The sequence below is a fragment of the Melanotaenia boesemani genome, chromosome 9 (genome assembly GCF_017639745.1).
Source record: "Melanotaenia boesemani isolate fMelBoe1 chromosome 9, fMelBoe1.pri, whole genome shotgun sequence".
NCBI classification, from domain to species: domain Eukaryota; kingdom Metazoa; phylum Chordata; class Actinopteri; order Atheriniformes; family Melanotaeniidae; genus Melanotaenia; species Melanotaenia boesemani.
Genome location: NC_055690.1, coordinates 10116715 through 10135918, shown reverse-complemented (window position 1 = coordinate 10135918; position 19204 = coordinate 10116715). Strand labels below are relative to the sequence as shown.

The 19204-nt window shown below is 37.1% G+C and overlaps 1 protein-coding gene across 2 annotated transcripts in view; it reads left to right on the top strand.

Annotated features, from left to right (window-relative positions):
• The window catches only part of LOC121645578 (calpain-5-like), a 42092-nt gene that overhangs the window by 8207 nt on the left and 14681 nt on the right, over nt 1-19204 (top strand). Inside the window, exons 2-5 of one of the 2 annotated variants that reach the window (XM_041994077.1) lie at nt 194-198; nt 4319-4322; nt 11077-11237; nt 13911-14042. In XM_041994077.1, the coding sequence (XP_041850011.1) occupies nt 11082-11237; nt 13911-14042 (288 nt within the window). In that variant the 5' untranslated portion in view covers nt 194-198; nt 4319-4322; nt 11077-11081. Of the gene's footprint in view, nt 1-193; nt 199-2775; nt 2781-4318; nt 4323-5562; nt 5573-11076; nt 11238-13910; nt 14043-19204 lie in introns of those variants that run through there. The other variant, XM_041994076.1, reaches the window with a different exon arrangement.

Below are 19204 nucleotides of genomic sequence, written 5' to 3'. Positions count from 1 at the left end.
AAATTGGGAAATTATGAGACCTTAAAGAATAAATGAATGATCAAGTTAGGGATTATTAGTTGAATTATGGTGTTTAGGGGCAGGCCATTATTTACAACATGGTTTGTGGTGAATTAGTCTGTGGTGATTCAGGATGTCCTGACTCAGTTCCCAAACCCTTTGGTTCCTTATGAAGATAAAAATGTCCCGACAGCATCTGTATCCGGTCTATTAGATCTCCATGTGGAACTGTGGTCTCTCCTCATCACTCTCTGTGGTGTCGGTCTCTTTCTGGTCCAGTGGTCCTGATGCAGCAGCTATGATGGTGCTCAGGCGTGTTAGAGAGATGGAGCGTTGTCTCAGCTTTGGGGCAGGCCTTTGATCTTCTGGGGTGGGGTCAGGAAGGTGACCAAACCTTTGGCCATCCTCATCATACTGGTACAGACGGATAACACGACTGCGACGCCCCCTGATGGGAGCAGAGGATGATTCTCCTGTTATGTCATTGCTTGTTGCATCCTCATTTTTACCACTTTTCTCACTATCTTCAGTTTCTGTAGATGGCTGCTCCAACTCTGCACATATTTCTTCCTCTTTAACCTCCTCAGATGTCTTTTCTCTGTCTCTTCTAACCTCATCGCCATCTTCTTTGCTCAAGCTTTCCACCTCACCTGTTGCCTCTTCATCCTCGAAATTCCCATCCATTGTGCTTTTTTCATCTTCCACCTCCTTGTCCTCACTATGTTTGTCTTCATCTGTTTCAGTTTGATTCCCTTCATCTTCCAACAGATAAGCACCATTAAACTCGCTTTCTTTCTCCTTTGGCTCCCCATCACACACTTCTTTAATTTCTTCCACACCTTCTCCTGCCACCTCACCCTTCTTCACATGGTCACATCCTTCTAAATAGGCAGTGGCTTCCTCTTCCCCCTCTCGTTTGTGCCGGAAGCTTCTCTGGGGTTTGGCAGGAGGAGATGGGCTTGTCAAAGTTGTCAACTCCATGGTTGCACAATTTGCAGAGCCGTCTTCTGACTCAAAGGCTTGGTTGTTGTATGTGGATGGCATGGTTGTCATGGTGACCCGAGAGCCCTGGTTAGGCATGTCAGTTTGGCATGGCTGGCGCTTTGGTGCCTGCAGTCTCGTAGTGATGGCCTCAAAGCACCTAGAAGGAAAAGAGGTATCTGGAATTAATGTATTTTCTGTACTCAGTCTTACATTAAAGATGTTTTCTATAGATATTTTCTGTAACTTAAGTTTTTTTTCTATTTTAGCTACATAACCATGTTTTAAATTTCTCTGACCTTAAACTGCATGAGCACGAACTGATGGCACATAAATAATAATGCAGAGGAGATTCTTGCAGTGATTAATTTGAGCAATTTTAAATATCTGCAGCTATGACTTTTGTAGGGGAATACTTCTTTATTTTTTCATTATTCTTGGCCAAAAAACAGAGTGGATTTCGTTTTTGGTGAAAAGGGTGGAATATAAATGAAGCTAAATGACAAGATTTTGGCTAATTGGATTGACACAATCTTAAAAATTGCATAATGTAACATCCGTTCTCTTCCAACAGTCAGTTCTTTTTATCCAAAGAGCACTGAGCGGTTTCAGCGGCAGGTCAAATTTCAACTGCACATCATCAACATACACCATATTTTGTGTTAAACTGGTTAAAACATTAGTAGAATGGTGTGACAGACGGGTTGTTGTCTCTCAACACACCTGAGAACAGGAGTCCGGCTCAGAGCTCCAGCACTGAATCCCACCACAAACGTCAGCAGCACTGATGCTACTACAGCTCCTGCAAACAAGCCATCTGAGACACCGGCCTGCGTCTTCTCAGCCAGTCCAGCGCTCCTCCTGAACCTGACTGCAGCACAGCTGTTGCTTTGCTCGTGTTTGTCACTGTGATTTCGATTGTTGGGATCAACATGGAGTTCATATTGCCACAACGTCATTCCACCCATGTTCTGCTGCAGGCAGTAGTACAGTCCACTGTGGAGGATGCTGGAGTTGGGGATCACCAGGCTCCCGTCGTCGTGCATAAACACGGGGTTCAGTTTAGCATGGAAACCAGGGGTCTGGAGTTCTCCAAAGGGAGTGTGCCAGTATTGGACCACACCTAAATTGAGTTAAAGATGAGTAAGTTCAAAAGCTGCAAAATAATGCAAAATGGCACCTATAAGTGTGGAGATATTCCATATGTTAATATATAAATTATATAATAACACACATGAATGAGCTCAGCTTTAATTTGTTGCCATTATTGAGCATATCTCAGTCTGCTCCAGAGAAATTATAACTCTTTATGTATGCTGTTTCCAGTTAGAACATGTTTGTTCCTAAACCCACTTTCAGATTATCTCGCCTTCATGGAAGGATACGCTAGGGTTTAGGGTTTAGCACAACTGGTTTAAAAATAATATTCAGACTCCAAATTCTTTTTTCACTTACAGACAGTTTGGGGGAAAATCATAAGTGCAATTTGACATATTTAGAACATGACAGTGACTTTAAATTTTTAAGTTTAACAACAGTTTATATTTTATTTGAGTTGGAAAAACCTTTTACAATGAAACCGCACATTTTTCCAGTGCTTCCACTACTTGTAGAGGGTTGTTTAAATTTAAGCGAGATGCTCAGCCTTACCTGCACACTCTCCGTCTCCACACTTTAAAGTTAGTTCTACCTCCTGATGGCTTTTTACTCTGCATGTGGGTGCAAAAGTCAGTCCCCGGCTGGCGGCTGCTCTTCCTGTAATCACTGAGCCAGCCAGGATAGCTGTTAACGTTAACCAGGTTAACATTTTAAACCTGTGGAAGAAATAAAGTCAGCTCTCTTTTTATGGTTCAGGCGCTGAATGAAACAAGACTGTGATCAGAGCAGAGGAAAAAATACAGTTTTAAACATGCATTTGCAGTGAACATAAGTGCATCAGTATACACATTAACCCCAATAACAGCTTACAAGTTCAAATAAAAAGCCAACAGTCTGCTTAAATCAACTTAGATGTGAGTTCTAGAGGAAAGTGAAATATGAAGCATCTAAAACCGTGCTTATGTTCTCACAACAGACGAAAAAAAACTAAGACTGAAGAAACTTGGATTCATCAGGTGGTCACACATACAACTCAGAGTAATTGTAGTTGCTGTGTAGATAAATGTGCAATTTATTTACCAACTTTTTACTGTTACAACTTTATTAGGCTTTTCCATGAGATATTTTGTGACTTCTGTGTTCAGCTGCCCTCTAGAGAAAAGAAAATGAAGTCAAGCTTTAAGGTCTGTTAAATGTGGGAAATAATCCAGTTCAAAATTATGCATTTGCACCAGTTTCTACTGTGTGAATTTACTATACTTGATTTTTACTCATTAGAAATGCAAACAAAAGGAATATTGGAATATACTGAATATGAGGAACAGACCACAAGGATTCTGAAACTTCAGGACATTACTTTCTGTTGACCTATCTACAAAGTAAATGGGTTCATATTGCAACGATAGAACAAAATGAATAACTAGATTTGAGAGAACATTTTTACAGTCGATAGTTTGTGTTAAAGTAACACAAAAATTATTTATATTTAGAATATTTGCTGATTACCCCCTTACATAGCCTGTCATATTTACCTTGTTCTTCCAAATGCAGCAGTTTTATCCTTTACTTCGTAAACGTAAGTAATGATTGTGTTGCTGGTATGGTCTCATCCAGTAGGTGTAAAGTGCATTTTCTCACATGACACTGTGGATGTCTTCTCTTCTGATGATGTTAAAGATTAATAGCATCACAAGGACAGTGGTATTGTGTTTACTTGCTTTGTGCTCCGCTGCAGCTGACTTGTTAAACGTCTGAATAAATTCCAACATTTGGCAGAGGAAAAAGAATGCCAACATCTTTTTTATGTACACAATCTATATTTCTTGTCCTTTACTGGAAACCAGCAGAAAAAAAACATCTGTTGCATTTCTATAATAACATGTGCAAAAATACATGCTCCAAAGAATAAATGGCATTACTATGATGGTGTATCTACACAGAGGTGTTTCAGCCATGTTTTTCAGTCCATCTTAGGTCCAACAACCTTACTCAAGCTATTTAATAATCCACATTACAAATGTATTCAAATTATCATGCAAACGATAAAACTATGTTAAATAACTAAATTAAATCAAAATTATTAAAAGCATGCAACAGTCTAGATCAAGGCTACTCAATTCAGCCCTATGAGGGCTGTAGCTCTGCAGGTTTTCAATGTATCCCTGCTCCAACACACTTGACTCTAATCAATAGGTCATTGTGCTGAACGTCATAGGCTGTTGGATTAATTTAATTTGAGTCAGGTATGTTGGAGCAGGGAAACATGGAAAACTTGCACGACTATGGCCTTTGTAGAACCGAATTAACCTAATCTAGACAAGTCAAAAGATACAGTACAGATTTCATGCATAGTTACATGAGAAAAGAAATGTGTTTAACATGGATTAAAAGTGTCTACATTTGGTGAAAGTTTAATCTCCACTCATAGTTTGTTCCATTTGTTTACAGCATAACAGCTAATTGCAGCTTCTCCTTATTAATTTAGTATCAATGTTTTCGTCCTGATGTAATTAGTGCACAATACCACTAGAAGGCGGTAGTTGTTTGTTAAAATGTAAAAAAATGCAGACCATTTGAGATAAGTATAACTCAAAAAATAGTTCTGCACCCCAGACCATATGAATTGATAATAATATATCGAGTTATTTTAATAGATTTAGAAGTATGGGGCGCCTAAAATGCCAAAAGTTTACTTTTTATCATTATTTTTTATCTTGTACCACCAACTTCTTATAATTCCACACAAGATAATATTTTGTTCCCAGTTTAATTTTCCAACATTTTATATTGTGCAGTCATGTTTAACGATTTCTTCTCAGATCATCATATTTCAAGACCCATCATATTTATAACTTGTGAAATTATTATACATAAATTACGTAAACAACTTATGACGTTTCGGTACTTTATGGTTTCTGGTGAACACAAACAGTCTTGTCAAGGTGCGTCTGTAGGAAACCCAAATATAATATTTTCTGATTTTATTTCAAATTTATATTATAATACAGACAGACGTTTGGCCGTCGATGTGAACTGAAGGATGTTGAGTTGTTTAGTGTAAAAAATTAAATAAAAGTATTATTATTATTATTATTATTATTATTATTATTATTATTAACAATAAGAATAAGAAGAAGAAGAAGAAGAAGAAGAAGAAGAAGAAGAAGAAGAAGAAGAAGAAGAAGAAGAAGAAGAAGAAGAAGAAGAAGAAGAAGAAGAAGAAGAATCGATTAACTCGTGAGATTTCAGTTTATTAAAGCGGAACCTGAAGGCATCACGCCTACTGTCTCCAGCCACCAGATGAGACGGTGGGCTGGTCGGTTTGAGCTCCCCAGTGTAGATGAAGCTCCGCCTGTCTGTCTGATTTTATTTTGAGGGTCGTAAAGTAACTGAACTCCAGCTGAAAAGTTTTCGTGCGAGCTGCCAACTGGGGGGAAAAAGCAGTGAAACTAAAACAAAAGGTGTCTGGCATCAAGGGAGGAGACGTCTTCAGGTAAGTTTGTATTAGCTGACAGCAGTAGTTGTTTTTTTTTAACTGCCATTTCTTTTTAATTAAATCCTTAAGGTTACTTTTTACGAAAGAGTCGTTGGTGACGTTCATCACTGTTAGATAGTAAAGCAGAACCGGTTTCGTTTCTCTCGTCTTCAACCAAGGTGGGGAAAAGCCGAAACATTTCTCAAAGTAGATTCTTCATATTTTGTAATGTTTGCCGTCATCAACAATCCGGTATAAAACAAAACAAAAAAAAACAACTTTCAAGTCAAACTTAACATCAGGGCGTCAGGGTGCTTTAATGTTTTGCTTAATTTAATTCATACTTCGAGCACATTTCTGTATAATAATCATCTTCATTCAAATTGGATTTTAGATTTGATGATCAAAATGTTTTTCACAGCGAAAACAAGCCACAGTAAAAAAACACACACACACACACACACACACACACACACACTTAACTGACAGATAAATTATACCCGAGGGATTCTGGGCATTGATGCATCCTAATGAAATGTATTTGAAAACGGATTTCCGACTGGATCTTTGCTCTAATTCTGTGCCTTCGCCGTGGTGAAACCCGCTAGTCTTCAACAAAATACAGATCTTATGGCAAAGTGATAAAGGTTTGGTAAAAAAATTCGTGATGGAAACATGTCCCTGTTTTACCTGGCACACTTATTCAACATCTGCTTTGCGTTGTTGTTGTTGTATGTCTGTTGGTGCCCACATGAAACCACACCCATAACTGGCTGGTACTGCTCTAGTGCTTGCTACGAAACCTCCGTGTTTGTTGACAAAATCTCATTTACCTTAATTCATATTCTGAATGTTTTCATATCAATGGACGGTTTGGTCTGTGATGGATATAATCTAGAAACAAAGCTGAAGTAAATGTGGCAATCCTGCAGAGACAGGAGAAGGAAAACTGGATGGTGACTTCAAGTCTTCATGGCAGGATGGTTGTGAAATTCACTTCCCTAGCAAAAAAAAAAAAAAAAAAAAAAAAAAGCCGCCACCAGGATTTAACTGAGCAAATAGGTATGAGCCTCCTGTTGGATAATTACTGCGTGGGTGAATATTCTTCACCTGCAACAAGTTATCCTGATGCAATAAATAGCTTCTCATTTCTTAAACAACCCTGTAGAAAGACACAACCTGTAGTCGTGAAAAAGATGTTAGTCTGCTTAAGAAGGGTCTTTGGCATCAAGCAGAGAAAACCTCTAAGGAAATGGCAGAAACTACTAAAACTGGGTTAAAAACTGTCCAGCACATTATTAAAAACTGGAAGGATAGTGGGGAACCATAATTTTCCAGGAAGAAATGTGTTCTGAAAAACATCCTGATTGATGGTGATCATGATCACTTAAACATTAAGTGAAATCATGGTAAACAAACACCAGTAAAACTTGGGGCTGCGTTTAATAGTGAAACATTTCCACGCACACAATCAAAATGTAACTCAAGGGATTGGGACTGAACAGCTGTGTAGCTTTAAGAAAACCAATAATCAGTGAGGATAACCAGAGAAAAAGGCTTCAGTTTGCTAGGGAGCATTAAGATTGCACTCTGGAGTAATGGAAGAAGGTCATGTGGTCTGATGAGCAGATTTACCCTGTTCCAGAGTGATGGGGGCATTTAGGTAAGAAGGGAGGCAGATGAAGTGATGCAGCCATCATGCTTAGCATCTACTGTACAAGCCTGTGAGGGCAGTTTATGATCTGGGGTTGCTGCAGTTGGTCAGGTCTATTTCAGCAACATTATGTGCCCGAAGAATGAAGTCAGCTGATACCGGAATATACTGAGCGACAAGGTTATTCCATCAATGGATTTTTCTTCCCCGATGGCATGGGCATATTCTAAGATGACAATGCCAGGATTCATTGGGCTCAAATTGTGAAAGAGTGGTTCTGGGAGCATGACACATCATTTTCACACATGGATTTGCCAACACAGACTCCAGGCCTGAACCCTATTGAGAATCCTTGGGGTGGGGATGGCCTGGAGAAGGCGTTGTACAGTGGTAGGACTCTCACATCATCAATACAAGATCTAGGTGAAAACAAATGCAACACTTGTTGGAAGTAAATTTTGTGATGTTGCAGAAGCTTATCAAAACAATGACACAGTGAATGCTACTGAATTCAAAGCAAAAGGCTTTTTTTTTTTTGACCAGGCAGTGTTTGTTCCTCCTCAGTTCCTTCATCCACCTATCAGAGCTGCAACTGGTGGCTGAAACAGAATATGAAGCAAGGGGGTCCCGAATGTGTTACTGCAACACAGAGTTAGAAATTTAAAATCAAAGCAGGAATTTCTGGGGAAATAAATCAGGAGTTAACTTGGCACTTTCATTGAAGTACCACAGCTTGGTGCATAATAGGTTTTGTGAGCTTTGCTGTACTTCTGTTTCAACATATTTGGAAGGGAAACAAACACTGGTCATGGCTTTAATCGCAGCTTTAATAGGAGGGACTGGTTAATATTTATGGAGATTATAAAATGGGCAAAGCTTTGTAAAATACCAAGTTTCATGCCGAAACCAAGCCAAAATGCTAGATTATAAATTAGTTAATTAAAAATAGTTTGGTTATTGTTTAAGTTAGTTTTAAAATAAAAAGTTAAGTTTAAACTTCTTAAATTTGGACATTTAGTTGCTTTCCTTTTATTTTTTTTCTATTAGGAAGAATGTAAAAAAACAAATGTGATGAGATCTCATGAACTGAGAAGCTGATTTGTAGGTTTTGAAATGTTCTCTCCCTTAACAGTTGACGATGGAGAATCAGCTTTCAGTCACATAACTGTATTAGATCGATTTGTGGTAATAGATGTTTGTGCTACTGTTAAAGCTTTGCTGAAATCTGAGGACTACTTCCTCATCTTCTCATTTTAGCTCTGTTTCAAGATCATTGTCCAGTCACACACTTGTCATGTGTTGTTGCCTGCAGTGCTGTAACTTCGAACAGATTCAGCAGAGAGAGGATGCATGTATGTTGTTGTTGTCTTTTTTCATCATTATATTAACATATAAACTCAATTATGCCTCCTAAAAAGATGTTAGAGTCACAGAAGTAGATCCCTGAAACACAAACTAATTAAATCTTTCTTAAACATAAGTTTAAAGAAGAGTTGGAGTACAAGTCTGACAGTCAGATTAGTGTTAATAATAAATCAGAGAAGACAGCAGCTAAGCGAGTAGCAGTCTATGAAAATGGTGTCACTAGTGGCTTCTGAATGCTGAAAATGTAAATGCATTTACTGTTTAATGTGATTAAATGCACTCGCTCAGATAAACAGAAAGCTGTGTTGTAGTCCTCTTCCAGCCAATGATGAGTCATTTTCCAGTCATGCTGGTTGTTTGTTACAAAGATCAACTCTCTTTCTTAAGGTTTTCTAACAGTGTTTGCTTTATAGAGTCAGCATGTTTCCTTCAAAAAACTTTTTTACTGAGAGAGCACGTTTACGCAGTCGTCGCTAATCTAACTTCTATCCAAATACCCCACAAAGGTCATTATCATCCCTAATACGTAAACATTAACAACCAATAGACCAGAGTAACCAGTTAAAAGCAGGAGCATTGCCCAGTGGTTTCTGTCATTTAAGATGGAAGGGAAGACTTCAAGTGGAATCGGTTCAGACAACTCCAAGTCATTTTGGCGTGAATCTAAATATAAAATGCTCCATATTCTAACGCAAGGACACAAGTTGAGATATGAACGGCTTCACTTACCAGCTGTTAGACGCAACCTGTGGCCAAAACACTGCAGGCTGAATGTTACTCTTCCTCTAGAACATGTTTATACTTTGTCCTTGTAGTGAAAATCAAGCAGCCTGATGTTATTTTTCTTATTTTCGCCACAGCACCTCATTTCTCTCTACACGGCGGAGTTCCGCCTTGTTTGCACACACAGATAGCACAACCTAATCACCTTTAGATACAAGGGGAAGCTAAAAGGCTTCATGTGAGAACAGTCCGCAACATTCTGCTCAGAAACAATGTTTTACCTTAAACAGACCACCAGACATGTATGATATGATGTAATATACAGTCCATGTGGTTAAGGAAACACACTCTGTCCTGTGTAGTATCAGTTCTGTTTTTGCCTTCCACTGACACTGATATAATTACTGATGTGTCTCAGGAACTGTCTCCAAGGTGACTGTTGATTGTGTCCAGGTTAGTTTATTGATGTTCATACATTATTCTGTTTAGCAGAATTTAGAAGGGGCTAAAGGAGGAGAGGTGATGGAGAGGCAGAGAAGAATAAAACCTGACAGAACAAGTAATTCTGCTCTCAAATTTAGAAAAAATAAAACTCTCCTGACTAATAGTGGTAATAAAACTCCATACAAAGACAGCTTCCTAAATACCGTCTTTGCTGATTCATTTGATACGTCTGTTAACTAATGCCAGCGGGAAAGAGCTCATAAATGTTGCTTGTTGTAGACGCGGCCTTGAAGAAAATGTTTCTGTGTTTTACTGTGCATAACAACTCTCAGCAATGTAACACCATGACTGTATAATCTGATTTGATCATTTATCCATTGATTGGTTGAAAGTCAATCAAAATACACACACACACACGCACATACATGTTTTTTAACAACTAATTAGATAACAAGCAGCGATTAAATATATTTAATCGCTGTTATGAGTTGCTTGCAGTAATGTTATTATTGGCCTAATAGTCAAGAAAATCAGCTTGTTTGCACCTGAAGAAGCGGTTTTAAAATATGATATTTGTTCATTGTTTAAATGCTAAATTGCAAAGTGAATCTTTATCAAATTCCACAGTAAAGGATAAAAATGTGTGATGTTCGAGGCACCACTCAGGTTTACTGAGTGTCTTTCTCTGCTGACAGTATGTAGATTGCATTGAAAGTATGTTGCTGCCTGTGAAGCCTGTCTGATCTCCAGCCATTGTTTTTGGACATGCACTTCCAACCACACACTCTTTATTAGGCGAGCAGGAAGCTGCTGTTGGGACTGTGTTTGCAGACACACATAAAAGTTAAATCGTGTTTACTTTGCTGGTGATCTTTAGTCAAACATGACTGTCCAAGTTTCTGTTTGTCATCCTGCTACACGACTGGTGAGGCAGTTTCTGTGATGTAAATTTGTCGATAGTGTGCGTGTATGTGGCGATTAGGCATGTTTTGAGCGTGTTACAAAAGGTTTTTAGAAGAGTGTATCCTTGTTATTAATCTCTGTCAGCACTTTGTAAACTTGAAGTTTAAACACCTTCAGGTGGGGCACATCCTCAGTCTGCTGAACTTTTCTTGTTTATCGTCCGTTTAAGCTTTATTTCCTGATTAGCTGTCTTGTAGATGATATCTGCAATGGCATTTTTGAGCTTAATAAAGATGGTCAGTAGGTGGTTATTCTTTAGATATGAGACACGTGTTGTTCTAAAAGTTTACTTTTTAATAAAATATATACTGTGTGTGTGAGCTTAGGGTGTTGTTGATGCCTCATTAGAAACCTTGATTTTCTGCTTGTGCAGGAGGGATGGTGGTTCTCTATGAAGGCCAGTCTTTCTCTGCACTGAGGAGACGATGCCAGCAGAATGGAAGTTTGTTTGAAGACCCTCTGTTCCCGGCGTCGGACCAGTCTCTGTTCTACCAGAGAAACCAAATTGGCCATGTCACCTGGAAAAGACCCAAGGTAAGAAAACTGAAATGCTTTGTTAAAGAGGAAAGAAGGCATCTACATACCTTCTTTTATCCAAGAGGATTTAAGAAATCCCCCCTGATAACTCACTTAATAATTCTGGATGATACTGGAAGCACTCAGAAGTGAGAAATAGCCTTAGAACGGTTAATAATATTTATGTCAGAGATGAAGGCTCAGCTTTTCTGCACACAAGTTGATTCAGCCGCTCTGATTCACAGAGATGGAGACAGTAGGTGGGAAATGGGGGAGGTGGTCATGAGCTTGAGTCTAAACAAAGAAGAGGTTGCATGGAATTCAATAGGGAGAAGGAATTCATGGAATTTCTGTTAACGCTACTGAAATCCCAAACCAACAGCTTTGTGTGCATTTGCTGCACGTGTTTGCTTTTTTGATTTGTACATTGAGTTGTGTCTCTGAAAGTTGAGGGAAATATGCCTTGTTCTCCATTTGCAGTGGAGATTGATACTGAAAAATTAATGGTAATCAAACCGCACTTCCATAACACACTTACACTGAGTGCCGTACAGTTACTGTTAGTGACTGTGAGTCTTAGCCAAACATGTTTATTACCTTAATTCTTTCTCAAATCTTCTAATTTTACAAACTGAGCTGTGCAGTGCAGACAAACCCACTGAGACACCCACCATTGACTCTCACTGCTCCATGAAGGAACAATGAAGAATTTTTTAAGCCAAATGAAAAAAAGCCACAATTCTGCATGTTTAACACACCTTTACTATCAGTCACTGATCATTTGAGTGGCTAAATAATTAAACAGGACACTTGGAGCACAGCACTGGATCAATGTTATAGATTTTCTTTAGGAATGAAGAGATAGAAAAAACATTTTTATTACTACAAGCTAAACATTACTTGTTTCTGTGCTGCCCAGTGAAACTAATGCACTGTGGCAATGAATTGTACTGATTTGGATACTAAAAAGAAAACATAATTTTCTTGTTCTTTGCTTGACTTTAGTTAATTCACACACATAGAGAAATGGATCATATAGTGAATGTTTTTACTGTGGCTGGAGTGCTTATCATTATAAGCTTTATCCTTAAAGCTTATGATAAGAGGTTGAAACATTAACAGACAGAATATTGGTTATTCTTTAGTTACAATGGAACTAACATACAATGCTAAAATTAACAGGAGTCATAAGGAGAAGGTTGGCATGTGAGATCCTGTTGATATTTTACTGACGTATAGATAATGTTGGCCATGGTCATTGTGTAATGCAGATTGCACACATAATTAAAGGGTTTTTAGTGATTAGCATCCAGGCTGAAATCCTGAGGTGGGGAGGAAAGAGATTATAGTGTTTTCTTGCTGTGTACGGTGCATTAATAATGATTTCAGAGTTTGAGATGTGTCAACTACTTTTAGGTCATCCATCAATGTTTTAAAACACCGACCTACTCCTGTGGCCAGGTGTTCATTCATTTAGCTGTTGAGTAGTAATGTCTTGTATTTATCTTTTATATTAATCTATTGTACATATTGTATTTTACTGTATTTTGTTGAAGAAGAAAATAAGAATAAGGACAGCATCATACTGTTTCTCCACACTGACCAGCCACTTCTTTTTGGTGGTTGGACAGATGTGTACATTCAGGACAAAAAATGTGTGAGCACATTTAACTAGATATACAGACAGTTTTCTTTATCTCCATTAATCAGTTTAAAAGAATCTTCAGACATTTGAAGCAATATTTGATTTTTGATGGAAAGTAAAATTAAAATATTATTAGGTTTTTATTAGATAATAATAATAATAACCTAATAATATATTATTATTTAAGTTATTATTGTATTATTAATAAAACTAATTTATTAATTATTGTTCTATTAACAATCAATATTAAAATTATAATACATTTTTATTTTATTTATAATAATTAGTCAAATAATATAGATTATTTTATAATTCCTATTAGAAATACCTAGTTTTCTAGGTTCACTTAAATCTTATACCAGACAAGATGAAAGATGCTTAGAAGTCACTGTCTGTACGTACTTGTTGGTATGTCTGTACGTACTTGTTGGTATGTCTGTACGTACTTGTTGGTATGTCTGTACGTACTTGTTGGTATGTCTGTACGTACTTGTTGGTATGTCTGTACGTACTTGTTGGTATGTCTGTACATATGTGGTGGTTTTGGTGGGTGTGTGCTACTGGTTTATCGCAGGCCTGTCATTTGGTTACCGTCCAGTTTCTCTGTGTCTCTGTGGTTTGTTTTGCTTTGAAAACTCAAGCAGCCTCTTCTTTGGAAACTGTATTTACTTTATAAAGGTTGACTTAATTCTATGACTAACACCCTTCTCCATATTTATCCACACCTGGTGGCTTCAGACCACATCCTTCTGCTGTTGGTGTATGTCGATGAGACAGACACCAAACTAGAAGATATACAGGGGGAATATGGGGGGCTAAAGAGACAGTATAATTAGTGTTGTACAGGGTGTGTCTGACTATTAGATAGAAAATACCTTGTAAATTAACTGTAATTTGTCCATTTATATTTCTAAAGGTAGTAAAGCACTGATTGTTGTTGGATTGCTAAAAAAAATCACATCAGTTTATTTTAAATTAATTTAAAAGATAATTTCATGACTCATCTTTATGACTGCAAAACTGACAGCAATCATCTTCATCTCTAGGAGTTAAGCAGCGACCCCCACCTGTTTGTGAACGGCCTCAGTGCTCACGACCTGCACCAAGGCCGGCTGGGGAACTGCTGGTTTGTAGCCGCCTGCTCCAGTCTGGCCTCCATTGAAGCACTATGGCATAAGGTGAGACATGTCCCACATTCCAGGAAATGTTTTCAGGTCAAAAAACTTACAATAGAATAAAAACATTTTGTTCCACACTGCCTCTGCAGCAAGGAGCAGCTCTGTATGTTCTGTGTACTATTATAATTATAATAATTTCTTGTTCTTTATTTCTTTCATTTACTTCAGTTCATCATTGTGTTGTGAGTCACTGTGTGTAAAGGGAAACAAACCAAATTAGAAAATAATTGTAGTGTCACAATCACTGTGTTTTTACTCTGCATTTGACAATAAATATCTTCAATCTTGAATTCTGAAATGAAAAGCTGAAAAAAAGAACGTAGAAAATGGAAAGAATTGTGGGGGGATGATACCTCTCAGTCACACACCCACACTGACACTGATAACAGCAAGCCGCTGTGCAGAGTGCTTTCCTAAAGGCTGAAACACTTTAACTGGGACTCCAGAGAAACCTGTCAAACCTCCACCAGTAACCTAGTTTGCATGCACATGCTTGTGTGTTTGGGTGTGTCTGGGACGTCATCCCTGTGGGTGTGTGTAAAATCTAGTCAGATTTGCATGACTGTGTTTGTGTTCTCTAGATTTATGTGTACTGTGACGCTGTGTATTCTTTGTGATTTTCTAACAGATTTCTACTAAAGGAAGACTAATAATCTCTCTTACACACCATTTTTTATTCACTTTTATTTTATTCACATCTATGCATGCATGTGTGAAACTGTAAAAAGTTGTGTTCAAGGTTATAAACTACCACACACTATTTAATGTGTTGTTGCAGAACTTATTAGAAATATAAATCCTTAATAAACCTGTACAGATAATTACATCATCTCAGTATGAAAAGATTATAATCTGATTGAGGCTGGACACAGTAAGAAGTGAGTAGCACTATTTACCAATTACTCTATTAATAGTTAAATCAGCACCCTAAATTTAAATGATTTTCTTAAAAAAGATTTATTTTTTAAACCTCCTGGTGTGAGTTTTGGAAGCTGTTTGTTGTTTCACCTGGATGATAACATCTTTCATCCATAAGGTGGCACTGATAATCCTGACTATCGTGTGAACAGATTATCAGTCAGTTTGGGATAGAATATTGAGTTATTAATCGTATAAATCTTTTTAATAAGTAGTCTTCACCGTAGTTAGTTGATGAATTTTATTTTGAGATGCTTGTTTTCCTTAAAAAATCCTTGATCAAAATGATTTAGACCTTGTCTCTGTAATTTAAAATCTGATATCAGAGCCAGGTTTCAGTGTCTCCACTGGGATGTTGGACCACATGTCTTTGGGAACAGTGTCCATCTATTTGGGGTTAGAAGGCCCCTTTGTTATTTCTCTGGTCTTCAGTTCCTTTTAAAAGATTAGGGATGGGATTCAGGTCTGGACCATCTGGGCCACTCCAAAATGTTGGGATGGTTCTCTGTTAACTATTTGGAGGCCATTTTGGCTGCATGTTTCAGATCATTGTCCTAGTGCCAGATCCACTGTTGCCCACGGCCAAGTTTTCCTGCAGAGTCCTCACATTGTCCCTTTTCCAAGTACTGTCCAAGGTCCAAGGATCTGAGCAATTCTAACATCTCAAGTCAGGATACATAACAAGCTGGTTTCCAGTAATGCAGACCAAGAAAGTGACACAAAAACTCACCTAGCTTTTGCAAATGTCTTATCTGGTCAAAGAAAATTACACATTGGACACCGATCATGTTGATGGATGAGATAGAAATAGATTTGTTTGGTCTTAAGGAATGCAGCTTTAATATGATGAAAGAAAGAAGCGTGCACGTCCAGAACATCATCCCTACTGTCAGCTGTTGTGTTGGAAATGTTCATTAAGATCTCAAAACTCAGAAAGTCCCCTCTTGCTTTCAAATATATTGTTCTTCCTTTCAAAACTCTGCACTCAGACACCTTCTCTTCTCTCTGAAAACTTCTGCTCTTGGATATTTTTCCTCTCTCTTGGGTTGCTGAAAGAGTTGTCTGTCAAACCTCCTCCAGCCAATAGTATACAATCGAGCAAGTCGTCCTCACCTTCTTCAGGGTGCGCTTGTTTTACTTGACACAGTGACTCCACACTCTTAGCCCAAATTTTGTTTGAACATAAACTTTTTAGTAGTGACTAATTATCATTTTATGTTTTGTATAGACACTAATGTGTCTCATTAGTAAAATAAATAAAATAATAAAATAAATAAATAGTTTTCTACATTGTGCAGTGTAATAATAATGATTTGCCAAGAAAACTCAACATGGTTTCTGTCAGAGGGGGCGGGGCTATTTTAAAAACTCAACATATCTGGACTGCAAAGGCTCATGGGAGATGCAGATTCAGCTGAAATTTAACCTTTTTCTTATTATTGCAGTGCTATAAATTTGAGTTGTGTGATTTAATTCCTGTGTTATGTTAACAAATAGACAATGCTATAAAGTTCTGCCCTCTTTGAATTTTAAACTTGGTACCATGAATAAAAAGGACAGTACAGGTAAAGAAATCACCACCTAAGTTTATTCACAATATTGTAAGTAAAAATATTAGATACTTTCCCAACCTATTGCTGTCTTCTCAGTATTGGTTCTGGATCTGCAAGTTGATGTGAATCATCATCTTCATTTTATTGTTAAATGTATGCCAAAGGTCAATGAAAGAACTAAACAATATCAGTAAATCTAATATAAGATAATTGAACTATTAGATGCTTTAAAGAAATTTAAATTCTAATGGTTACCCGTGTTGATACAACTTGACATGTTTCAGCATTTGTAAAAACTAGAATGATTTAAGGCAATAGAGATGGGATTTATGACTCTTTGAGGGGATCCGGATCTTGAGGAGCCGTTCCTTTCAAAGAGCTATTCAAAAGACTAGCTCGTTCTCACAATATCTCACAAAATTTCACAATATATAAGAATGACAAATAATGAAAATATGTACCTATATGAAATCTACTATACAAGAATAAAAAATTATAGGAAAAATATAGATTAAAAAGGATAAATCTGAGCAGTCAGTGCAAATTCTAGTAAATTTTTTAGATATAATTCACAGTATTTGTTTCCAAACAATACTCTCTGCCCATAGATGCTTCACATGAATGGAGCGTGTTGGAAATCAGACTTCTATGATGTCACACATGTTATTCATTTTATTTTCATTTTACTCAACTGTACTACTTTGTATTTTCTTATTTATTCATTTTTTTATTCATTCAGTCGTTTTTAACTGGAACGGGGGTGGGGGGATTGGGCTTGGCGTGTGTGTATAAGTGTGTGCGTGTGACTGTGTGAAAGATTTCATTGAGTGTTTTTATTCTTAATCATGTTAATAACTTTGTGTTGCCTATGGCATGAAAAGCACTTTATAAATGAAATTTGATTTGTTTTCGTGAAGGCAGTGTCAAAATTTGTATATAAAAAAAATGGCTCACAAATGAACCGCTCACAGCTGTGAATCGGTTCCCATCTTTCATTTAAAAGAGTCGTTCAAAAGAATTGATTCGTTCATTAAGTCACATCTGTATAAGGCAACGGGTTTCCACAAAAAATTCTAGTAAGCTCAACTAATCCAGGATTAGAGTGCAGGTAAGTTAACTTCTTTATTTATTTTTTATTTAATCAGTGTAATCTGGTGGGCTAGATATTACTGGCAGCCTGCAGGCCACCAGTTGCCAAACACTCCTTTATGTGCTTTGACTTCGTGAAAACACGAAGCTGGACATAAGTATAATTCCAGTTACTGGTATATGTATTGTGAGTCTATGTGTGTTTTGGCCTTTGTGCATTGTGTGTCTTCAGTGTGTTTTTTTTTTTTTTTTTTTTTTGTATTTTGTTGTTTTGTTTCGTTTTTTTCCACCAGTGCCTCATGTGTTCTGTCTAGTCTCAAAGGTCCTCCGTAGTTCTCAGTTTTCCATTAGCTGGGTGGAAAGGAAAGTCTTTTTTCATTGTCTCTATGGTGCAGTTGTCTCGACAACCTTCATGCTTCTAAAACAAACACTGGTTCTCAAACTATTGTGATGTCGGTGGTGATGAAGAATATGACAACATTTGCTTTAAATGATAAGAAAACAGTTGCCTGATATACAAAATTATTAAAACATATAAAGTTTGAATTTATATAAAACAGTAGTCTGTTATATGCAGTGAGAGATTAAATCTGTAGATTATTCCAGTTAAATTCTGTTTTTCTTTGATTTGGTTTCTGTCACAGTGAAGTCTGCATTCTGGAGAAAATAATTGTTCCAATTTCTCCAATTCTTTCCATTTGTGAAAGTATTTAACTCATTAACTCATGACTTAAACCAAAGCAATTATATTTTTTCTTTTATTAAATCATTTGCAATAAAGAAAAAAAAAGCTGTAATTACATTGGTAGTTTGAATGCAGATAAACTGGGATTTAATTTGAGCTGTGGCTAGATATGTAGTCTGACAGACTGTCATGAAGACAGAAAAAAAGAGACAGAAAATGTGTGAACACTTTAATAGTTCATCACTGAAGTTATTTCAATCATGCAACACATGACCAAGTTCCATAAAAATCAGAAACAGAAGTTTGTACATCAAATCTTTTGTAAAATTTTGTAATATTGATACAAGTGAAGTTTGCATCTGCTGGAAATCTAAATACTCTGTCACATTGAGAAGATAAACACAGCACACACACACGTTCCTCTCTGTGAGTTTAATCACTGCAGTTAGAGGCGTTCATGTCATTGTTCCTGCTGGTTGATTCTGCATTCCTGCTAAAGGCTCGTGCTCACAAAATTTAACATTTCTGACTTTATTTGCTGTTAGTTGTGCCTCACGTAAAAAGATGGACAACATTGTAAAGGATGGAATTTAAAAAGAACTTCTGGATGACAGATTGTACAGAACAGATAATATTTGTACTCAAAAGTTATTCCTCTCATCCGTCTCCTGCTTCACTAAACTTCCATCTCATCTTTGTTCATCCTGTCTAAGCTATTTTACTAAATTATCTTATTAAAAATATGAAATCTTGTAGTTTTAGTTTAGTTTCAAGTTATGAAACTAAAGAAGAAAACATTTTGAGAAAGGAAAACAGGAGAAAAATGATCAGAATGATTAATGTGACTCTCCTGAAGGGTGAACAGCATGTTGTTCTGTTGAACTGAACGGATTTCACTGGCTTTGTAATTGATGTCA